This window comes from Callorhinus ursinus, unplaced genomic scaffold (genome assembly GCF_003265705.2).
Source record: "Callorhinus ursinus isolate GAN/ISIS: 27379988/994484 unplaced genomic scaffold, GSC_fseal_2.0 scaffold55, whole genome shotgun sequence".
Taxonomy (NCBI): Eukaryota; Metazoa; Chordata; class Mammalia; order Carnivora; family Otariidae; genus Callorhinus; species Callorhinus ursinus.
In genome coordinates this window covers 8,173,742-8,194,863 of record NW_027397117.1, presented here as the reverse complement: position 1 = coordinate 8,194,863, position 21,122 = coordinate 8,173,742, and the positions used below count along the sequence as shown (strand labels likewise).

The window sequence follows — 21,122 nt, the reverse complement described above, 5'->3', positions numbered from 1 at the left end:
ACTCAAGTCTGAGACCCCTTCTAATTGCCCTGGGCTGATGGTGCCTGACCTGAAGCTAGGTCTCATTTTGTTTGTTTTCCACTAAAAGCCAGTGTTTGAAGAGGGACCAATTTTAAGTAATTGAATGCTTTCAGTTTATTAAGAACGGTGCCCAGATTGTTGATTGTTAGAAATAATCAACTGACAGCCCATTCTGTCACATTATGAAAATCATTACTTCAGTCCTTTGGGAGAGGTAGAAGCCTGTAGATGCTGTGAAATATTTAATTACCACATCTGTTATAGACTGTAAGTTTTACATCACAAAAAACCTGACACAGGCATAATTTTTCCCCTATTTTTTGTTTTTTTAAATTACAAAGGAACCTCAAACCAGTTACGCAGCTATATGTCAGTGTGGATGCTAGCACCAAAGATAGCCTGAAGAAAATCGACCGCCCACTCTTCAAGGATTTCTGGCAGAGATTCCTCGACAGCTTAAAAGCCTTGGCAGCAAAGGTAAGAATTATGACATCTTTAAAAGAGAGAGAGAGAGGGAAAAAAAAGAAGTGGAGAGAGGTTTTTTTTCCTTCTCTTTTTAAAATAATAATAATAAAAAAAGAATAAAACCTTCAACCTTTTTTTAGACTTCCACTTTCATTATTCAATAAATATTTATTGAGCTCTTCTTAAGTTTGTAGCACTCTGCCTTATATGTATAATTTGCCCTTCGTGTATTTAGGGAAAGAGAGACACGCTCCCAAAGTTAATTAATAAAACATGGCAAGGTAGCAGCTCATAGCAGCCCTAGAAGAGGTGCCAGCAAATAGTATATGTTCAAATATGAGGTTAATTTTCTTGAATTTCTAAGACCAAATTTCCTACCCAATAAGGAACTCAACCTCAGAATGTCCAGATTTCGTCTTTCTTTGCCAACATTTGCCCTTTCTTATGTCTTCTCTTATATCATACTTATTTTCCTGTTCTTTTTTTTTTTTTTTAAAGATTATTTATTTAGGTGACAGAGACACAGCGAGAGAGGGAACACAAGCAGGGGGAGTGGGAGAGGGAAAAGCAGACTTCCCGCGGAGCAGGGAGCCCGATGGTGGGGCTCGATCCCAGGACCCTGGGATCATGACCTGAGCCGAAGGCAGACGCTTAACGACTGAGCCACCCAGGCGCCCTTATTTTCCCATTCTTTTAGACCTCATGTAACCTTCTGATTCTTCTTTTCCATTAACCCCGTATCTTAATAGTTGGTATTTTCTGTTAGTTCTGCCTCTTCTTCTCTTGTAGCAATTCTCCTTTCCTGTCCTCTGCTTTGGCCTGCAGTTCTTCACACTTTACCCAAACATGACTGATAAGGAGAATCACTACGGGACCTTGAAAAATTATAATTTCTTATTCCTAATGGGATTTGAGAATCTGCATTTTAAGCATCCCAAGTGACTTGATCTGCAGGCCCCATTTGGGACTCACCATCCCAGAAAACCGCCCTCTCTCTCTGCCCAGCGCTTACTTTACCATTCCTAATCCATTCCTCTCTGGCCTCAGGAAGGCGATACTCACTTCCATGCTTCTGTTGGCATTTCTGCAGATGCGCCCACCACTTTTTTTGAGTCTTTGGTTACCTCCTCCGAGCCTAGATTATCCTTTCTTTCCATTTCTTTGACTTGTAGAAATTCTATGTGACCTTCAAGGCTCAGCGTCATTATTACTTTAATTTTGAAGCCTTTTCCAGTGGCAAACAGCTGTCCCTGTCTCCCTTCTTAAGTTTTATATCTATAAACACACATTATTTCTTCTCTTTTATCTTAGCTTCTCTTCTCTTCAACTGGATTCCTTATTCCTGTCTGAATTCCACACAGACTCTAGCACAGCACATTTAATGGTATTTGAAAGTGTTTCTTAAAAGAATGAATGGGTGGAAACTCAACAGCTCTATCGCGGTAAGATGTACATACACATTTTCTACACATTTTCTTGACTGCTCAGATGTTTAAAACTCCCTCTTCCCCCATTTTATGCTGGAGAAGTTAAATCAGTACTCTTTTTGGTGATTTGGCAATTAACACTGACATTATTGAGGCAATGCGAAGTCGGCATTTGGTTTCTGATCTGCCTTGGATTATTTATAATTAATAAAGCTAGGTGGATTATTTATAAAGCTGGCAAACTGGGTGCTTCGTGGGTTCCTAAAATCTCTTTGTCTCTGGACTTCACCCTTAGCTCTGTCACCTTTCCCTGTTGCTGAGACAGGAGGTACATGGCCTACAAGTCAGAATGCGCTTAGATAGAAAGCAAACAGCAGGAACTGGTATTATCAGACACATCTGAGATTGTTACCTAGGCTGTATTCTGAGTCAGCTGTGGAAGATGAGAAGTGGGCATTAGTAGAATGGCTTAATAGCTTCTTTTATTTTTCTTTTGGCCAAAATTTTCCACAAAATGCATTCTTATCTTGAAGTTACTAGCCTTTACATGTCTGCTTCAATTCTAAGTACTTTGGGTTGACTCATTGAGAGTAATACAGTAACTTAAAGTTCTGCAGTATTTTCTAACCTGTGAGCTTTTTACCTATAACATCATTATTGTGTCCATGTAACTCTGGTTGGAAAAGTTTCCTTGGGCTATTTAAACTATCTGCTGGCAGATGGGGCGCCTGGGTGGCTCAGTTGGTTAAGCCTCCATGACTCGATCTTGGCTCAGGTCATGATCTCATGGGTCGTTAGTTCGAACCCCGTGTTGGGCTCTGTGCTGGGTGTGGAGCCTATTTTAAAAAAAATGTTAAACTATCTGCTGGATCAAGGCAACCACATTCTAACCACTTTGTAGCAATTAGAGTTCATGTTTCTTACTGTATTGTTTACATTGCCATTTAAGAAAGAAGATCTGTGGCAGGAAGCTGCTCTTAAAAGTTTTCTTAAATTAATTGTAGCTATGTTATTTCCTTCTGAGTATCTAATATTACTTGTAGATACTATCAAGAAAGGTCTCTTTTACTGCTGTTTAACACTCAAAAATAAAACACTTACTAGCTAGGGTCAAACTGTAATCTGGTATCATTGAGTTTTTAAATAAAAACTTTTAAATAAGAGTGACTTTTAAGATATTTTCATTAGAACATCTATACTATTATCTTTTGTACTTGCTTAGGCTCTTAGTACTTGAGTATTTTTTGTTACTTGTTTTAGGCTTAGCAAGGAAAGGCATTAGAAGAGAAAGAATTTCTTGAACTTTATAAACAGAGAAATTTGATTTGTCCCAAGATTTTCAAATTTTTTTTTTTTAAAGATTTTATTTATTTATTTGAGAGAGAGAGAATGAGAGATAGAGAGCACGAGAGGGAAGAGGGTCAGAGGGAGAAGCAGACTCCCCGCCGAGCAGGGAGCCCGATGCGGGACTCGATCCCGGGACTCCAGGATCATGACCTGAGCCGAAGGCAGTCGCTTAACCAACTGAGCCACCCAGGCGCCCTGTCCCAAGATTTTCAGCCTGTTTATGAGCTAATGCAACCCAAAGTAGAAGAAGGTAGGAGGATATTTTGTTTTTTGGTTTTTTTTGTTGTTGTTTTTTACTCTTGGCAAGCATAGTGTTTACACTTCCAGATCTTTATCCTTTGTCAGAATGGTCTGTTTCAAATATGAGGAGAGAAATATATTAGTACTTGAGTATGTGGAGCTAAAAAGCAATTCCATCAAGATAACACAGCAAAAAATGTGTTAACTTCAATTTCCGTCCTCGATGGCTACTTGTCAAACAGTCCTTTTTTGAAAAAAGAGAAATCCATCTTGTACAAGACAACACTGCCTACCTTTGTGCCTACCTTTGGCAGTAGACTTTTATCAGCAGTGTGACCAGATGTGTTTCTGCTGGCACGTTATTATGCCAGCTTGAAGATCCAGTAGGATAAGCAATAATAGCGATATGCTTGAAACCTCATATTTGAAAAGAAAAAAAAATAGTTTTCGGCATTACACTTTCTTGGATATCAAAAGTGAACATTAGCACTCTTTCTGCAGATGTGAGTGTGCTCTGACCTGATGTTACTGAAGGTACTATTGTTTCATTCTTAAGAAGGGCTTATTGTATGTTGAGATAGCTTTATATCTAATATTTAGATAAAGCAATGTATCCATGTGGCCCACAGTTTGCAGATTAAAAAAACAAACATTTAATATTTGACTTCCTTATCTCTGATCATAAAAACATTATGTGTTCATTGTGGAAATTACTTGGGGGAAATAAAGAGAAATATAAAGAAGCAAGGAAAGAAGTTTCCTATAAATCCAGTACCTTGAGACAACTACTGCTAACATTTAAAGTACTTCTATTTAATCTTTTGAGGGGAGTGCTTTTTTACATAGATCATTCAATTCTATATGTTGCTTTTTGTTATTAAACTCAGGTCATAGCATGTTTTCATGCTACTGATATTTCTGTGTGACCTTCATGTTAAGGACAGCTTAATCTTTCATCTCAGTGTGAGATAATAGGAAGTATTTATATATTGGTTTCTGCACCTAGTTCCTGGCACAGAACTCCTAGAACATTTGTAATTTTCTAAGTGGTAAGAACACAAGGAGCATCTCTTGTTTTAGTATTTAGTATTCCCCTGCTTATTGACCTGTTTGACTTCCACCTCCCATTGCTGATGCCAAAGTCTACTCTTGAGCCTTAGTCCATCTGATTGTGGTCTGGATCTTTTTTTTTTTTTTTAAAGATTTTATTTATGTATTTGACAGAGAGAGACACAGCGAGAGCAGGAACACAAGCAGGGGGAGTAGGGGAGGGAGAAGCAGGCTTCCCATGGAGCAGCAGGGAGCCTGATGCGGGGCTCGATCCCAGGACCCTGGGATCATGACCTGAGCCGAAGGCAGATGCTTAACGACTGAGCCACCCAGGCGCCCCTGGATCTGTTTTTATTACCATCTTTTCTTAGGCTTTATCTTACAAGAGCAAGATACCTTCTTCTAACCTGTAAGCCCTCTCCATGGGCACGGGCCTCCCGGGGTGTTGATTCTGTCCAGCCTGGGTTTAATGCCACTTTACCCTCCTCCACTTGAGTAAAAGGATGTCCTGGTTTTAGCCACTTTTGAAATCAGACCAAGACTGCTATACTTGATCTCTCCAGTAGTGTTATCCAAAGCCAGCGTCTACAAACTGACTAGTTCCCTCCAATGCCAGGAAGTCAGGTTTTCTCCAGACCTGACTTCTACCTACACTTGTTTTAGGGAAAGATGAATGTGTTGCATCTTAGGTTCATGTTGAGGCATCAGGTAATCAGGTCAGGCAGGTAATGGCTTAGGCGGCTTGGGGACTCAGCAGTGCACATAGATGTGACTGTCATCTCTGTAGCAGCAGGTTGCTGTCAAAGGCAACAAAGGGGATGGAATTGTCCAAGAAGTAGAGGTCTAGGGAGGGCCAAAGAAGGAGCCTTAGGGAAGACAAATTTTGAAGCTTTCGAAATGAGGAGCATAGAGAGAGTGAGTCTGGGAAAAATTTGATAAAGGCGTTGGTGCAATTCCATGAAAGTGTGGTATGTTATATACAATTCAAAGAAACAGGTTCCAGAAAGATAAAAGGGGAAGGTTAAGGTATGAGGAAAAAGAAGCTTGGTTTATCAGTTGGTCTCTAACGACTATGTCAAAAGGAAGTAGACTACAGTGTTTTGTGTAGAAGCCACCGTGTAGTGGGTTGAATGGGAAGAATGAAATGGAGAGAGTGAACAATAGATACTAATGTAACGTATATTAACCTTTTGAACCAAGAGCAACAGTATTATTTAATGAAGGAATTAAAGGTATTCCCTTTTATCAGATAGTTGTCTAAGCATATCTGCTAGAAACCAGTTTGAAAATAAATATTACTGTAATGAAGAAAATCAGATGACTCATATGCCACCAGAATTCAAAGATAAAAAAACACTATTGCTCTATCTTCCAGATCTATATATCCAGAAAATATGTGTATCTTCTAGAGTTTTAACTCATGTGTGTATGTATATGTGTGTGTATTTTACTTACAAAATGAAATCATACCATACATATTTTTACAACTGTACTTTTTATTTATAATAACCACAATTAAAATATTTATTGAAAATATCAACTTCTGTCACCATAGATTAATTTTGCCTATTTTATGAATATAACAGTTTAATTTTGCCTTTGGCAGCCTTCCCTGACTCCCTCCTTCCTCTTCCCTGGTTTATATCCCACAGTGCCTATATCCAGCACTTAGGAACGTGAAAGGTCCATGTCTTTTTGCCCACCATGGTATTCCCACCTTCCATCATGGTGTGACACACAATTGCCACATGATCAGAATGGATTGATCCACTGCCCTCTTGATGCATATTTAGTAGTTCCCCAACGATTTGTCTTGGTGTGATAGTTATGAGCTTGGGATTCCAAAACAAGACTAGGGTTTGAATTGTATCTCCTACCACTTCTGGGCTGTGTAGTATCAGACATGGGGCTCAGTTTTCTCATCTGTAAAATGGGGTTAATAACAGTGCCTACCTCATAAGGTCTAGTTAGAAACATCTAAAAACATCATGGAGTGCTTGTGTTTAAATTTTAAAATATAATGCCCTCTATCCCCGATCTTGTATATGGGATTGATTTTGGACATTTTAAAAGATATAGTAAGTAAGATGGTAAATACCAACATAACCATCATCTACTTTAAGAAATAAAATATTATAGGGCACCTGGGTGGCTCAGTTGGTTAAGCGACTGCCTTCGGCTCAGGTCATGATCCTGGAGTCCCGGGATCGAGTCCCTCATTGGGCTCCCTGCTCAGCGGGGAGTCGGCTTCTCCCTCTGACCCTCCCCCCTCTCATGTGCGCGCGCTCTCTCTCTCTCTCTCATTCTCGCTCTCAAATAAATAAAATCTTAAAAAAAAAAGAAATAAAATATTACAAATTCAGTTGTAGTCCCTGTGAACCTCTTTTCTATTTCCTTTCCTCTCTTTCAGAGGTAATCAGTATCTATTTTGTGTTTATCATTCCATGCTATTTTTATATTTCTATATTTACAACTCCATAAACAGCTGTTTTCCATATAATAAAACTGTATGTAATAGTATCATCCTATAAATATCATTTTGCAACTTGTCCTTTTTTTTGACCATTTAAAAAAATAAAATTGACTATTTTAACTATTTTTACATGGACAGTTCAGTGGCATTAAATACATTCACATTGCTGTGTAACCATCACCACCATCCATCTCCAGAACTGTCTTCCCAAACTATATACCCATTAAACAGTAACTCCCATTGCTCCGTTCCCTGCAACTTTTGTTGGTTGCAAATAATATTATATTTGTGAGCTTTACTTAAGTTGCTACCTTTTGCTTTTGAGATACTGTTACTGCTACGTAGCAGTCCATCCTATCAGTATCCCACAGTGTATCAGTTGTTCTCCTGGGGCTGGGCATTTTGGTTTTTCTGAAGTTTTCAACTCTCAGTGAACATTAATGAAAGTGTCTCTTGTGTACCTGTGTGGGAGTGGTTTCTTTAGGGCCCGTAGCTAGCAGTGAAGGTTGCTGGACTATAGGATATACACATCTTCAGCTAGATTTCTTTTTTTCCCCAAAGTACTCAGGAGACTGGCTGTGCTTCAGAGGCTAGTGTAGGAGACTTTCCATTTTCTGTCCTCACAAGCAGGTGATACTGTCGGCTTTTTAAGTTTTGCTAAGCTGATGGACGTGACTTGGTGTCTGTTTGTGGTTTTATTTTGCATTCCTCTAATGGGGGGGGTGAGCATCTTCTCATGTTTTGGTCCATTTCCTTAATCCCCTTTATATACCTTGCTTATTTTTGCAGTGGTTGTTTATTTATTTCTTTCAGTAATGGGTCTTTCCCTAACATTGGTAGGATTTGTTTTCTCACTTCCTTCCAGACTCCATTCAGATAGCACCTTCTCAGAGAGTTTTTTGCTGACCATCCTACGGATCGGAGTTCCCCTCCTCGGCAGCATTGCGGTCCCTCTTCCCTGCCGATTTTTCACATAGCGCAGGTCACTGCCTGACTTGTGTGTTTATCATCCGTCTCTTCCCCAATTCGAACGTGAGCTCGCAAGAGCAGGGACGTTGTCTCGTTCCCTGCTGGATCCTCAGTGCCTCCAATCGTACTTTGCTGGTAGTATGCATTTAATAAATGTTTGTGGAATGAATGTAAGAACACATGTATGCTGGTATTCAGGTTCTCAGAAATGATGACCGCCCCACCTTGGGCTGTGTAGAGTAAACAAATGCTGAAGGATAATAAAAAGACCCTATTTATCCGACTTTGTGAGCCCGAGCAGGGTGAGTGCATCCCGTTTGTCAGCGAACCTGGGGAAAAGGACAGATTTCTGCTGGTCCAGAAAAACTCAAGTTGACAAAGATACAGGTAACCATGCTTAATTCTGCCTGTCCCCGCTCAGCCTCTGCAACAACTGGGTAACAACTCCTCTGAACCGATGGAGTGGAGACACAAACGTTCTGTGTCCGTGTTTCTTTTTTACTTGAGATATACTTACATACCATGCAATTCTCCCTTCCAAATTGTGCAGGTCAGTGATTTTTAGTACATTCACCATGCTGGGCAACCATCACTGCTATGTCATTTCTGAACGTTTTCATCACCCCAGCCTTTTATTTATAAGGTTAAAACTTTCTTTCTTTGTTTTTTTTGAAAGCCCTTATGGTTTGTGCTTAGGTCTTCGAATCCCTGTGTCTCTCTGTAGAGTGCGTGCTGTCCTCCAGGGCTGCTGCTCCTAGGGGTCTGCCCAGCAAACCCACACATGCTCTGTCTGGCACTCGCCCAGTTCCCGCAGTGTTCTCCCCCATCTCTAGGTCTGCACCACCCCAGCCTTGCTGGCGAGACTGGAGGCTAGGTTCAGAATTGAGCTACATATAAGGCAGACATTGGATCTTGCAGAGAGCATTATTCCTACAAGTTTTTATGTTTAATAGCAAAGTTCCAGTAGCTAACATTTATTAACTGATGGCTTACTAAATCCTAGAACTGCTAATCCTTCATGCGCATCATATTGCTTTATCTTCGCACATTTCTTATGAGGTAGATATTGAGAAAATGGGGGCTTCCGAAGTTGTTTGGCTTCCTGGTGTTCTTTCATTATCTTTTAGCATGTGTTTGTGGAGGTCGTCATTGTTGAGAACCTGAATACCAGCTACGGAGGCCGTCAGACTGGTATTTGGGCTCCAGTTTGGTTGCAGAGGGCTTCATTTTGTCAGCCGTTACTCTATATCTAGAAGATAGAAGTTAGTTCTGCTACCTAAAGTTAACATTTTCCCCTCTCTTGTTTATTCTATGAACCAGGACAAGAAGATGCATTTCTATATTATATAATGTGATGAGGTGGAACTTTTCATGGGTTAGCAAAAGTTTATGAAAACGTTGTAATTATGGAATTCTGTAATGATCTCTTCCCAAGATATTAGTTCTGGGGGAAGATTTCCTCTGATCTGAATAATGAATTAAATTATAAATCGCCTGTTGTTTCACATGGGAAGGAAATATTTTTGGATTTAATCATCATCATAATGTCTAATTCAAAGTGCTAGGAAGACGGTGACAGTAGTCTGTACTTTGAGGAGATGTAGATCCATGTACTATGCATCTGTACATTATGAGCTCAGCATGAAAAGGTAGACACAATTGACTGTTGAAACTAACATATTTTAGGGAGTGGAAAAATTACAAGTTTTCCTGTTTTCTTAGAGGTGTTTTTGGTTGAGAATTGGTTGGTTCAAGTGACCCCCTTCCTCCACCACTTTAGAAAGAAATGTGCTGAAAGTAAAGAGACACTAATCAAATCCTCAGAATTCCTCCTCTCTTGCAATTCACCCCTTTATTGTTATTTGCTTCTAAGACTAAGACTTTTTCTTCATCCCTTGCTAAGTGCAGAATTACAGAATATTCTGAACTATACTTTTTTAAGCGTATATTTGATAGCCATACCTCACAGAAAATGGTAAAGTGCTCTTTGCTGTTTCTCTTGGGTGAAATGCTCCTAAACTGGCATTAAAGGAACTCAGCTTGGTAGGGGTGGAATAATGCAACATCACGTCACCAGTTTAAACAAAGCCTCTGGGAGGCATTGCTCATTGCTCGGTGACTTGGTCTGCAGAGCTGAACATTGCAGCTCCCCCGTTGGATGGATTTGTATGTCTAGAGGTGGGCACTGAGACCCAGCCTTAAAACAAGAAATCCTCTGAGGTGGCCTGTGGGAGGAATGCGTGAAGCACCCCCTGCATGAGGCCTCCTGCCAGGAGGTCCTGCACCTTCATCACCGTGGTGCTTAGTAAGTGCTTCCCTAAAGAGGTGCCCCAGCCACAAAAGGACCTGATCTTAGCAGCAGGGAGAGTCCCACGCTCCCACCCAGGTCCCTCTCCTTGATCTCAGGGCACTGAGAAATACGTTTAGACCGAGAAACCTGGGAGATGGCTGCTCATCCAGAATCAGCCACGTGTTCTTGCTAAGTAGTTGAAGTGGCTTTTGAGAAAGCCTCTGGGCAGCTACCTCACTGTGGCTCTGGGCTTGCTTTGTCGACAGTACACCTCACAGACAAGAGTAGGGGCTTCCATTCCGGCCGCGCCGGCCTCTGTACTGACTCCCTCTTCTGGGGAGCCTTGGCTTTCATGGGGCTTGATTTCTAGAACGTGTGTAGCCACTTCTGAACATTTTATTTGATTACCATTCGGTACAGCGTTTACTGACACACAGACTTTTCTTTCAGATTCCATCTCCAGTTTTTGTTGTTGCTTTTTGGGTTTTTACCCTTTTGAGGCTTTTGGGCAGTGATTGTTTCATAAGAGGGTGATAAAGTCCTGTGTGACTTTCTAGGCCATGTCATCACCATTTACTTGTCAGTACCCTTCTGTATTTATTCTGTGGGCGTCTACTTTGGGCTGCCGTAGACCAGCTATGGCTCCCAGCTCTGTGTGAACCCTAGGAAATGTAGTGTTTGGCCAAGGCCTATCTGTATGGTGTCAAATAGGAAGTGTGGGGTACTGAATTGGTGGCCCTCCTGGCCAGTCAAGAACATGCAGTGATTTCTGAAAATCTGTGGAGACTACTGGCAGATCATCCTATATTCATCCACACTGAACACTTTGGTAGGCCGTCTAAAGAAAGGTCTAGTCTCTAGCCACTGAATATCAGTTGAAAGTGATCAAGAAAATTTGATGAGGATAGGGTCAGCTGTTTGTATACAGTTGTCCTTAGCCAGAATTGAAAGCCACGAGAGTAGGTACATGGGGACCCTAGCCATCTTGCACTGGCAGAGTGCTCTTCAGGTGGTCCAGTGCTGCAGCACGTGCTCAAGGTGGAGGAGGGCGGAGGAGGTTATAAGTTGGATTGTTGGATGCTTTGGTTACAGTGGACTTCATTGCTGTTAAGATTCAACCCTGATTCTCAGCACTCGTATACTAACAAGACGATGGGCTAGATACCTGCGTGGCCTCAGTCTTTTGACAGAGCCTGTGCTCCAGAGCCACACTCTCTGTGTTTTTAAAGACTGGCTCCACTGCTGAGAACTTTGTGATCTTAGGCAGCATCCATGTGCTTCAATTCCTTTATCTGTAAAATGGGCATAACAGGGCACCCCACCTCATCACGTTATTTGAGGATTAGATGAGTTACTATGGAAAGTATTACTGGAAAGGCCTATAAAACAGAGTTAAGACTTAATAAGTAAATGATAACATACTTACAACTCTTCCAAAAAGGCTTAATGGAAATTTATAATCTGTATTTCATTTTGAGGATTTTATATGCCCCAGATTTTAAAAATATATATTCTTTTAAATAAAAATTACTCTTTGAAAACACAGACTTAAATTTATATCTATTTTGGATATGCACATTTTAAGGCATTCCAAGTTTACCTGGTCTCTCTGCTTTGAATGTTTAGACCAGAAATGACCCTTTTTTTTTTTTAAATAAAGAAAAAACTGTAACTCTTTAGAGGCAGGAGAAATTCAGTACGGGGGGATATTCTGAAAAGAGTTTTGATACAAACATCTTCAGCACATAATCTTCTCTCTTGCTTTACTTTATGTGTGTTATCTGTGGATCCTTTTTTGTCTTGAGTTTTAAAATGCAACAAATATCTAACACTTGAAGCAAGTATATTTAGACACATGTATACACATATATATTTATAAACATGTATGTGCATGTGTTTTTTGTGGTATCTTCATGTTTATTTATATATATATATATAAGATATATATGTGTGTGTACACACACACACACACACACACGTATGTGTACGTATATATGTATTTTGCAGTATCTCCAAATAAAAAATTTAAGTCTCAAACATGAGAAACTGTAAAGGTCACCATATGAAAAGTAAGTTCTGTTTCTCTCTTAAGGATTATTTTCTTTGTGAATCATTATATTCCTTCATGACCTGTTAACGTAAGAAGGAAAAAAATCCCTTGTCTTTTGCCTTTAGAACTTAGAAAATACTAGTCAAGCCTCTCATTTCTTTCCTTGAATTTTTCTGTTATATGATGGTGTGTTTTGGGATGGGGATAGTTTTGAAAAAAAGATTTCTAAATCAAAGTTTAAAGTTAATAAAGCGAGTGAAGTTAGGAAAGTTTAAAAGACCAAACTGTTTTAAACTTAATGAAAATGCTACTACCAATCATTAAGTAAAAGAGTAATAAACCCAATAGAGAAATAAGCCAAACATATAAACCCTTAGTGGAAAATGAAATACAAATGGCCCATAAATATAGATAAAAATGTCAGTGAGGAAACAAGGACTCTCATACATCTCTGGTGAGAATATAAATTGGTACAACCTCATCTTTGAAGGACGCTTTTATGCTATCTATTAAAATAAAAAATGCATGTGCCCTTTGAGTGAGTGGTTCATATCTGGTCATTTACCCTGAGACATAGTTACATCCACATGAAGTAAAATACATGTAAGATTATTCATTGTGACATTATTTATAATAGCAAAAGATTGGAAGCAAACTAAATATCCATCAGCAGAGAACCAGTTAGATATTGTACAGCCTTCTTTATTACAGAAAGTATGACTTCTTTTTGACCTGAGTGTCTAAAGGTGGAGGGAGATCTTTGGCTGTTTTCCTCTTTGTACCTTTTCAGAGTGTTCTTATTTTTAAAAAGGATAACCATCAGAAGCTGCCCCAAGAAAGTAATTTTTCTAGGGAAGAGAATCATAAATACTGTTTTGTATGCCTTGTCTTTTTAGTGTTAACAGTCATTACTGAAGCTTGACTAAAGCAGAGAAGGTGTTGTAGAAGCTAAAACGCTCCTAGCAGATTGTAAACCAGATAATAGTGGGTTATAGAAATTAGGACATGTTAATTGTCTCACGTACAAATATTTTCATCTTAAGCACTTTTTCAACATTACATATTATTTGTTTTTCCTAAATATTCTACCCAACACATAAAATAATTCCCAAGACTTACACTCGTGACTGGTCATCTTGAACATTTTATTTGATTACCATTCGGTACAGCGTTTACTGGGAAACAGACTTTTCTTTCAGATTCCATCTCCAGTTTTTGTTGTTGCTTTTTGGGTTTTTACCCTTTTGAGGCTTTTGGGCAGTGATTGTTTCTGCAGTTAGTGTTTAGTCAGAGTATTTGATGGAACCCCATGGGGTCTTTCCAGTCTTCAGAAAGTCAGCGTAGGGGAGGTATTTGATTCCACCATGGCACATACCAGCTCTGTTACCTTGGCTGAATGACTGAACCTTTGCTTCCACACCAGTTAAGTGGGGTTAAGAGGAGTTCCTTACGTGCCAGACTGCATTTAGGGATTAAGTGACATAACACATGTAAAACGCTTAGTACAGTGGTTGGCGCGTGGGCTTCATAACGTTAATGCTATTGTTAATGAAATTAGTTCAGACTTAAACAGTGATCATCTGCCTCTTAGAATAATTTTTGCTTACAAATGATTGTCAGCATTTTGTTTTTACTGTACTCATTTCAGCCAACTCTGACTTTGCATTTATTTTGTTTCCAGTCCTGTGCTAGGCCCAGGGATATAATTGGATATGGTCGGGTGCCCTAGAGGAATTGCAGTCTTCTGGGGACAAACAGACAATTTCAGCAGGAGGTGACGAGTGCTGGGAGGATGCACAGGGACTATAAGATCATAATGAGTCCCTGGGATCAGAAGCTTCCTGCAGGAGGTGACAGGAACTGAGTCTGAGACTTCACCATAAGTTGTTACTTAAGGCATAATGTGTAAAGGCCACAGGTTGGTACGGAGTTAAAAGTAAGCTTCCCTTCAACCCTGGTCTCCGAGCTGCCCAGTGCTCCTTGAGAGCCCCCACCGATTCCTAAGGTGCATTCCCAGTGGGAAAAAAGAGCAGAGCTGAGAGATACAAAAAGCTTGTGTGGCTTGTTAGCAGGTTCAGTTCTGCAGGTATCCAAGAGCAATGCGGTGGGTGGAGTGAGGAGTGGAATGACGAGAGGTAAAAGTAGTGTTAGGAGGTTCTTCAACTGTGGTAAACACACACACACACACACACACACACACAAACACACAAACACACATACACACAAAAAAAACCAACGAAAAACAGATCTATGCTAACTCAAAAAATGCAAAATGGTCTTAAAGATCTCACTGTCCACACGTTTATAGTGCCTAGCACACCCACAGTTTTACTTTTTTATTTTTTATTTTTTAAAAGATTTTATTTATTTATTTATTTGAGAGAGCGAGAATGAGAGAGAGAGAGAGCACATGAGAGGGGGGAGGGTCAGAGGGAGAAGCAGGCTCCCCGCTGAGCAGGGAGCCTGATGTGGGACTCGATCCCGGGACTCCAGGATCATGACCTGAGCCGAAGGCAGTCGCTGAACCAACTGAGCCACCCAGGTGCCCCAGCACACCCACAGTTTTAAAAAATTTGTTAAAATCTGTGGTTCTAAAAACACTCCCGGTCATTTGAAGGTGAAAAAGCATTTTTTTTTTTAAAGATATTTATTTATTTGGCAGAGAGAGAGAGACAGCGAGAGAGGGAACACAAGCAGGGGGAGTGGGAGAGGGAGAAGCAGGCTTCCTGCCGAGCAGGGAGCCCGATGCGGGGCTCGATCCCAGGACCCTGGGATCACGACCCGAGCCGAAGGCAGACGCCTAACTGACTGAGCCACCCAGGCGCCCCTGAAAAAGCATTTTTTAATGTATACTCCAATTAGATACTTTTTTGACTTAAAAATTATGTTGAACAAAAACATTCATAATAGTTGTGTAACTGTGGGGTTGTGGGTGATATTTTAACAAGTTTTCCAGTTTTCATTAAAAATAAAATCTATGACAGCATTAGAAAAGAACAATTTATATTTTATCTTTAAAGTTTGATGAAATTTTATATAGATCATTAACGTGGCAGTGGATAATTTATTCAGTAGAAATTTTTAGAACTTGATGGTCTAAATAACCAAACACACAGAGTAATATCCATTTTGGGCAGAGGATTTTCAGGGCCAGAGCTGTTTTCCATTTGAGAAAGTGTCTTTTACATGAAGCCTGATGTATATTAAGGTCAGCCTTGAGTAGATTGTGGCTTGAATGATGGTGAATAGTAGTGACACACTGCAGCTCAAAAAATGATAAATGGTTTTAAAGATCTAGCTATCCACAAGTTAATAGAATTTTATCTACCCTTTGACCTCCGATTCATATATCATCAGATTATCTGAAGGATATAGGAAGAGACACCTCTTCCAAATATAGGAACACCCTAGAGGCCGTCTCCCTTATAGGGTGTGGGTTTTGCATTACAACACCTTTTTGTTTTTAATATCCAGACTTCATAGAGCACAGGAGTCTTTCACTACAATGTTCTTAATTGATATTTACAAGGGCAGAACTTACATATTTTTTTCAAAACATAGTACAGCATTTGAAACAAAATGATAATGCAAGGAAAGTCCTGAATGACATTCCAGATACAGTTGGTAGGTCATCAGAGTCAGGTGTAGATGATCCTAAAAGCTCAGGAAGTGGCTGCTGAGGGGGCTTGGCTCCTCCATGCTGCCGACACTGCAGGAGGCCACTTTACTGCGCATGGTTGCTGTTAACCTTGTTTGTTTTCAGTTGTTAAGTCGGGGAGTACTGCTTAACATATTACAGACTGATACAATAGTTATTATATTTATGGGCATTTTACCTTGTTTTAGTTTCATTTTAAGAAAGTCTTTGGAGGTTTTAAGTTGATGTGTAACATTTTAATTTTTCTTACTGAAAACAATGGGAAATATACTTCATTTAGCATTTTTATGTATGATGTTAGGTTTCAGGAACAGATTACTGCTGTTAGCTGGAAGATGCCTGCGTTACTGTTGTTTCATGATTTTTAATTAACCAATGATATGATTAAAAAATTTTTTTTAAAGATTTCATTTATTTATTTGAGAGAGACGGGGAGAGGTAGCAGGAGAGGAAGAGGGACAAGCAGACTCCCCACTGAGCAGCGAGCCTGATACAGGGCTTGAGTCCAGTTCCCCGGGATCATGACCTGAGCTGAAGGCAGACGCTTAACCTACTGAGCCACCCAGGTGCCCCATGATATGATGGCTCTTGAAGTGTATTGGGTATGTGTTTCCTATGGCCACTTTTTTTTTTTAAGGTTTTACTTAAATTTTTAGTTAACATACAGTAGTATTAGTTTCAGGTGTACAGTAATTTAGTGATTCAACCCTTGCATACGACACCCAGTGCTCATCAGGACAAGTGCCCTTCTTAATCCCCATCCCTGTTTAACTCATCCCCCCACCCAGCTCCCCTCTGGTAACCATTAGTTTGTTCTCTTTAGTTAAGAGTCTGTTACTTGGTTTTCTTCTCTCTTTTTGTCCCTTCGTTCGTTTGTTTTGTTTCTTAAATTCCACATAAAAGTGAAATCATATGTTACTTGTCTTCTCTGACATATTTCACGTAGCATAATACTCTAGCTCCATCCACGTCCTTGCAAAGGGCAAGATTTCATTCCTGTTTTTAAAGATTTTATTTATTAGGGGCGCCTGGGTGGCTCAGTTAAGCGTCTGCCTTCAGCTCAGGTCATGATCCCAGGGTCCTGGGATCAAGTCCCACGTTGGGCTCCTTGCTCAGCAGGGATCCTGCTTCTCCCTCTGCCTGCTGCTCTCCCTGCTTGTGCTCTTTCTCTCTCTCTCAGACAAATAAATAAATAAAATCTTTAAAAAAAATGCTTGCTAGAGCACATTGCCAATTCCAGTTGGCATTCCAACCTTCATTTTGAGCAGGCAGTATGAGGATGGATACAAGAAAGGCACATCTTCTTTTCAAGATGATTTGTATAACTCCTCTATTTACATCTTGTTGGCCAAAACTTGGTCCCTTAGCACATCCTGCTGAGGGAGGTTGGCAAATATCATCTTTTAGGTGAGTGTACTGTTGTCCTTAAATAGTTTAGTCATTCTGCTTGATAAGGAAGAAGGGGAGAATGGGAATTAACAGGTGACTAGCAATCTACATCACTGAAGTATGAAATACGAATGTTAGGCAAGTGACAGCAAAGTAAACTTATTAAGAAGAAGAAAATATTCAAGATTAAAGAAGTCCATTAATTTGGAGGAAAAGTCCCCAAATATTTACATATGGAAAATTATTGATTGATGCCCATTACCAAAGTAATCTCAGTGGTTTGGTGGAGGTGGAAGGCAGATTGTATAGTGTTTGTAAGAAGGACAGAGAACAAATGGCATCTTGGCAGGAGAAGGGAGACAAAGCTTTGGGGTTTGGGGTGGGGGGTATTATTTGTTTCTTAGTTGTAAGTGGAGGAGGCCTGAACATGAACATGGAGGTAGAGGGGAAGATGTAGACATATTTGATCTTTATGTATCTCAAATAGAGGTATGTTTTATTTCTAATTTCTAGACTAATGGTTTCATTGGTGCCTTAGGATTCTTGCATTATTGTGATGTATATGTTAAGACAAATAATATTCTTTATAGTCATTCAGCACAGTGTATTTAGTATTTTTTTTTTTTTAAATTAGTGATAGTCCTGGACACCAGGTTGGAACTAAGGTCACTTAATGATGCTTATTTGAGAGGTAGAATTATTTGTCCTACTGTGCATAAATCATTTATTTTCACCGGCCAAATGGTTCAGGGGAGACATAGCAAGGGCACCACCCTATGAAAAAATGACCATCACTTTTGATTTGTTTTTACTGGTATTTACTTTGAATTTTCAGATAGTATTAAGGGAACATTTGCTTGTGGTTTGGGGTTAGAAATGGTTGCGATCCACTGCCACAAATGGGTATCATGGAAGTCATGAGTCTTCTGTCACTAAGTGTAGATTTCATCCTCTCTAATTTCTTTCAAGTGGAATAATTCAAAGCTGTTAATCTCAAGGCTCATTTTAAGAAATTTTAGCTTAGGTATTGCCATTTTGGAGATTAGAGTTGAATCTTTTTATGAGAATCGTTGTGTTTGATTTATGAAAAGAGGAGGAAAGGGAAATTAAAAGAATGGTCAGAAGCTAATTTCTTCAGCTTATTGAAACCAGAAAGAAGGAAGTACTTTCTCAAATTGACATTTGAAGACCTTTATTAGTGCATTTGGGAAAAGAAGATAGTGGAGACTTTGAGTTCGGTTTGATTTATGGCAGTGGGAAGATAACCTGCTCCTCTGATGTGGCCCGTGAAGCCAGTACATGTGGCAGAAACTCATTTGCCATCTTCATAGGAGTAACAAAAATGATGCCATTAGTTCCTTCCTAGTCTGAGATACTGGATTGGAATAAATACCATTTATATTCAGTCATTTGCACCTTCACTTCATACAGCCACACAGTGGGGGGAAAAGGTGTTTTGCCTGTGACAAGTTAGAAATGTTAAAAACCACATAAATAGAATTTGAGTTTATTAGCTTTATCTCCACCGGTTTTAAGAGTCTTTCTGACGAGATAGCTTCTAGCTTTGGAGCGTGGCGTCACATCTCAGGGTATCAGGAGACACCGACTTGGTGCAGTGCCGTCACAAAACCTCTATTTTACATTAGCATAAAGAGCACTTCTGTTTTTTCATGTTCCTGGCTCAGGATGGAAAATGATCCTCTTTTGACTTTGTGTACTTTGAAAATATCTGGTGGACACTGAAGACACTGGAGAATCCCTCAGTTGTAGGTGCATTTTTGTATGTGTAACCCATCACAGTGAAAGTGCCTCTCTGTCTTTCCTAGGGGAAAGGCAGTAATGATTTCGAGATTCCTGTTTGCCAGTGTCTGGGGATGTTGGCATTGTAGGGGCTGAGGACAGGATGGAGTAGAGGAGTACATGGACCACCTCCTGCCCATCTAAAAATAGATAGTTCCACTTAGTAGAGTTGCATTTTGACTACATTGGGTTCTTTACTGAAAGTAAAGATTATATCCTAAAAAGTCCATGTAGTAAGAAAAGTCACATTTGAAGAATTTAACACTTACAGCAAAATTTAGATTGAAGTCGGGAATTGTAGTGAATCAGTGAAAGCCCTGATAAATACTGTGGTCATAGAGAATATTAATATTAATACCATTAATACCATTTTATTAATCTTTAATTAGTAATGGGTACTGTTAAATTAATTTCTGCTTCTCTGTTCTTGCTTGTAGTAATATTTTCAGACTCCCCTACAGTAACCGCATGATAATTGCAAATTTGCAAATTTGTTTTGTTCTGCATTTATGCATAGTAAATAACGCCTTTGCTTTTTTCTTCCTCTTTGACCCATGGCTAAATTGTTGACTTTCAGGTTTCACTGTGGTTCAAGAAACCCAGAGAATAGGGCGCTTGAAATTAAAGCCTAGGGATAAATTTTATTTAATTCATTTATTGTATTTTAAAATGTTCTCCTTAACACAGAGTTAGCTACCTATGCTTAACTTTATCCCAGATATCACCAGAATTTATCAAAATAAAAATTTCCTGTTTCCTGATAGGTTCCAAAGTGTATTTTAAGGCCTGGATTTGTTTTGTCCTTTTAACTCTTATTCCTGACTATAATCCAAAAACCTCCACTGCTCTACCTTTTATTTTCTGTCCTTTTTTCTCTTACTAATGCCTAGGTCTCTCTTTTTTTGTGACCTCTCCCTTAGTAGTGATTCAGAAATTCCTGTACATTCTCATTGAAGTGTTCACAGTTAAGGAAAATATAAATCTGCAGGTGGTAGAATTTTACGAACAAGGAACTGGTGATCGAGGAGGGATTACTGTGTCTAGAGGCGGCATCTGAAAGCAGTTATTCTCCAGCAGACAGAGTAGAGACTGGTTTGGGGGGTGGGAAACTACAGCCCTTGGCCTAAATCTGACTTGCCCCTGCTTTTGTAATAAAGTTTTACTGGAACACAGCGAGGCTCCTTGTTTACCTACTTTGGTAGGTTATAACGGCGGAACAGAGTAGTTGCCACAGAGACCATTTAGTTCCCAAAGCCTAAAACAGAATGAGTTTGTGACCCCTGAATTGGACTCAAGCATTCGGGTGCTGGGGCTTTGCTGGCTGGCTGCCACGCCCACAGCTGCTGCCCTTGGTCCTCCTGAACTTGGCTTTGCTCACTTGACCATTTGCTTCCTGAAACTCTTTCCTCCCTTGGTGTCTTAGAACATTTCACTTTTCTCATTTTCTTTCTGTTCCTTGCCACCTTCTCCCCCTTTAGGCCTCTCTTCACCCACTGTCATTGGAGGTGTTTCCCAAGCTTCAGTCCTCAGGCTTGCTTTGTCTCTTGTGATCTTGCTTGAGCACATCTTTCTGTGCTCCCTGCACCCCAGCCCCAACCCTGTTCCCACTCCTGAGTTCTGTTTCCTGTTTTCTAACTAAATGTGCCTCCCAGACATAGTCACCTGTTGCTCTCTGCTGGTTCCTGGGAATCTGAATGCCTGAAACCCACCTCGTCTATGTTCTCAAGCCTGCTCTCCTCCTTGTCTCCTCTCTTCCTATTAGTATGGCTGTTCTGCAGTCACTCTTCACCAGAAAGAAGTCATTTTTACTCTTAATTCACACTTACCATACTTGAGATTAGCGTCTTATATTTCTTGGACTTTCCCCATAACTACCAAAGCAATACATGCAGAGTATACATCCTTTTAGTTTTATGTTTATATATACACATATGGACCACATT

At 39.8% G+C, this 21,122-nt stretch overlaps 1 protein-coding gene across 4 annotated transcripts in view; it reads left to right on the top strand.

The window, feature by feature from the left end:
* Positions 1–21,122, top strand: part of LOC112817549 (S-adenosyl-L-methionine-dependent tRNA 4-demethylwyosine synthase TYW1) — a 205,412-nt gene that overhangs the window by 128,145 nt on the left and 56,145 nt on the right. For all 4 annotated transcript variants that reach the window (XR_003206415.2, XR_003206416.2, XM_025864713.2 and 1 more), the window contains one exon: positions 363–498. Coding sequence is in view for 2 of the 4 variants with exons in the window: in XM_025864713.2 (XP_025720498.1) it covers positions 363–498 (136 nt within the window). In the remaining 2 variants the exon portion in view is untranslated. The remainder of the gene's footprint in view (positions 1–362; positions 499–21,122) is intronic.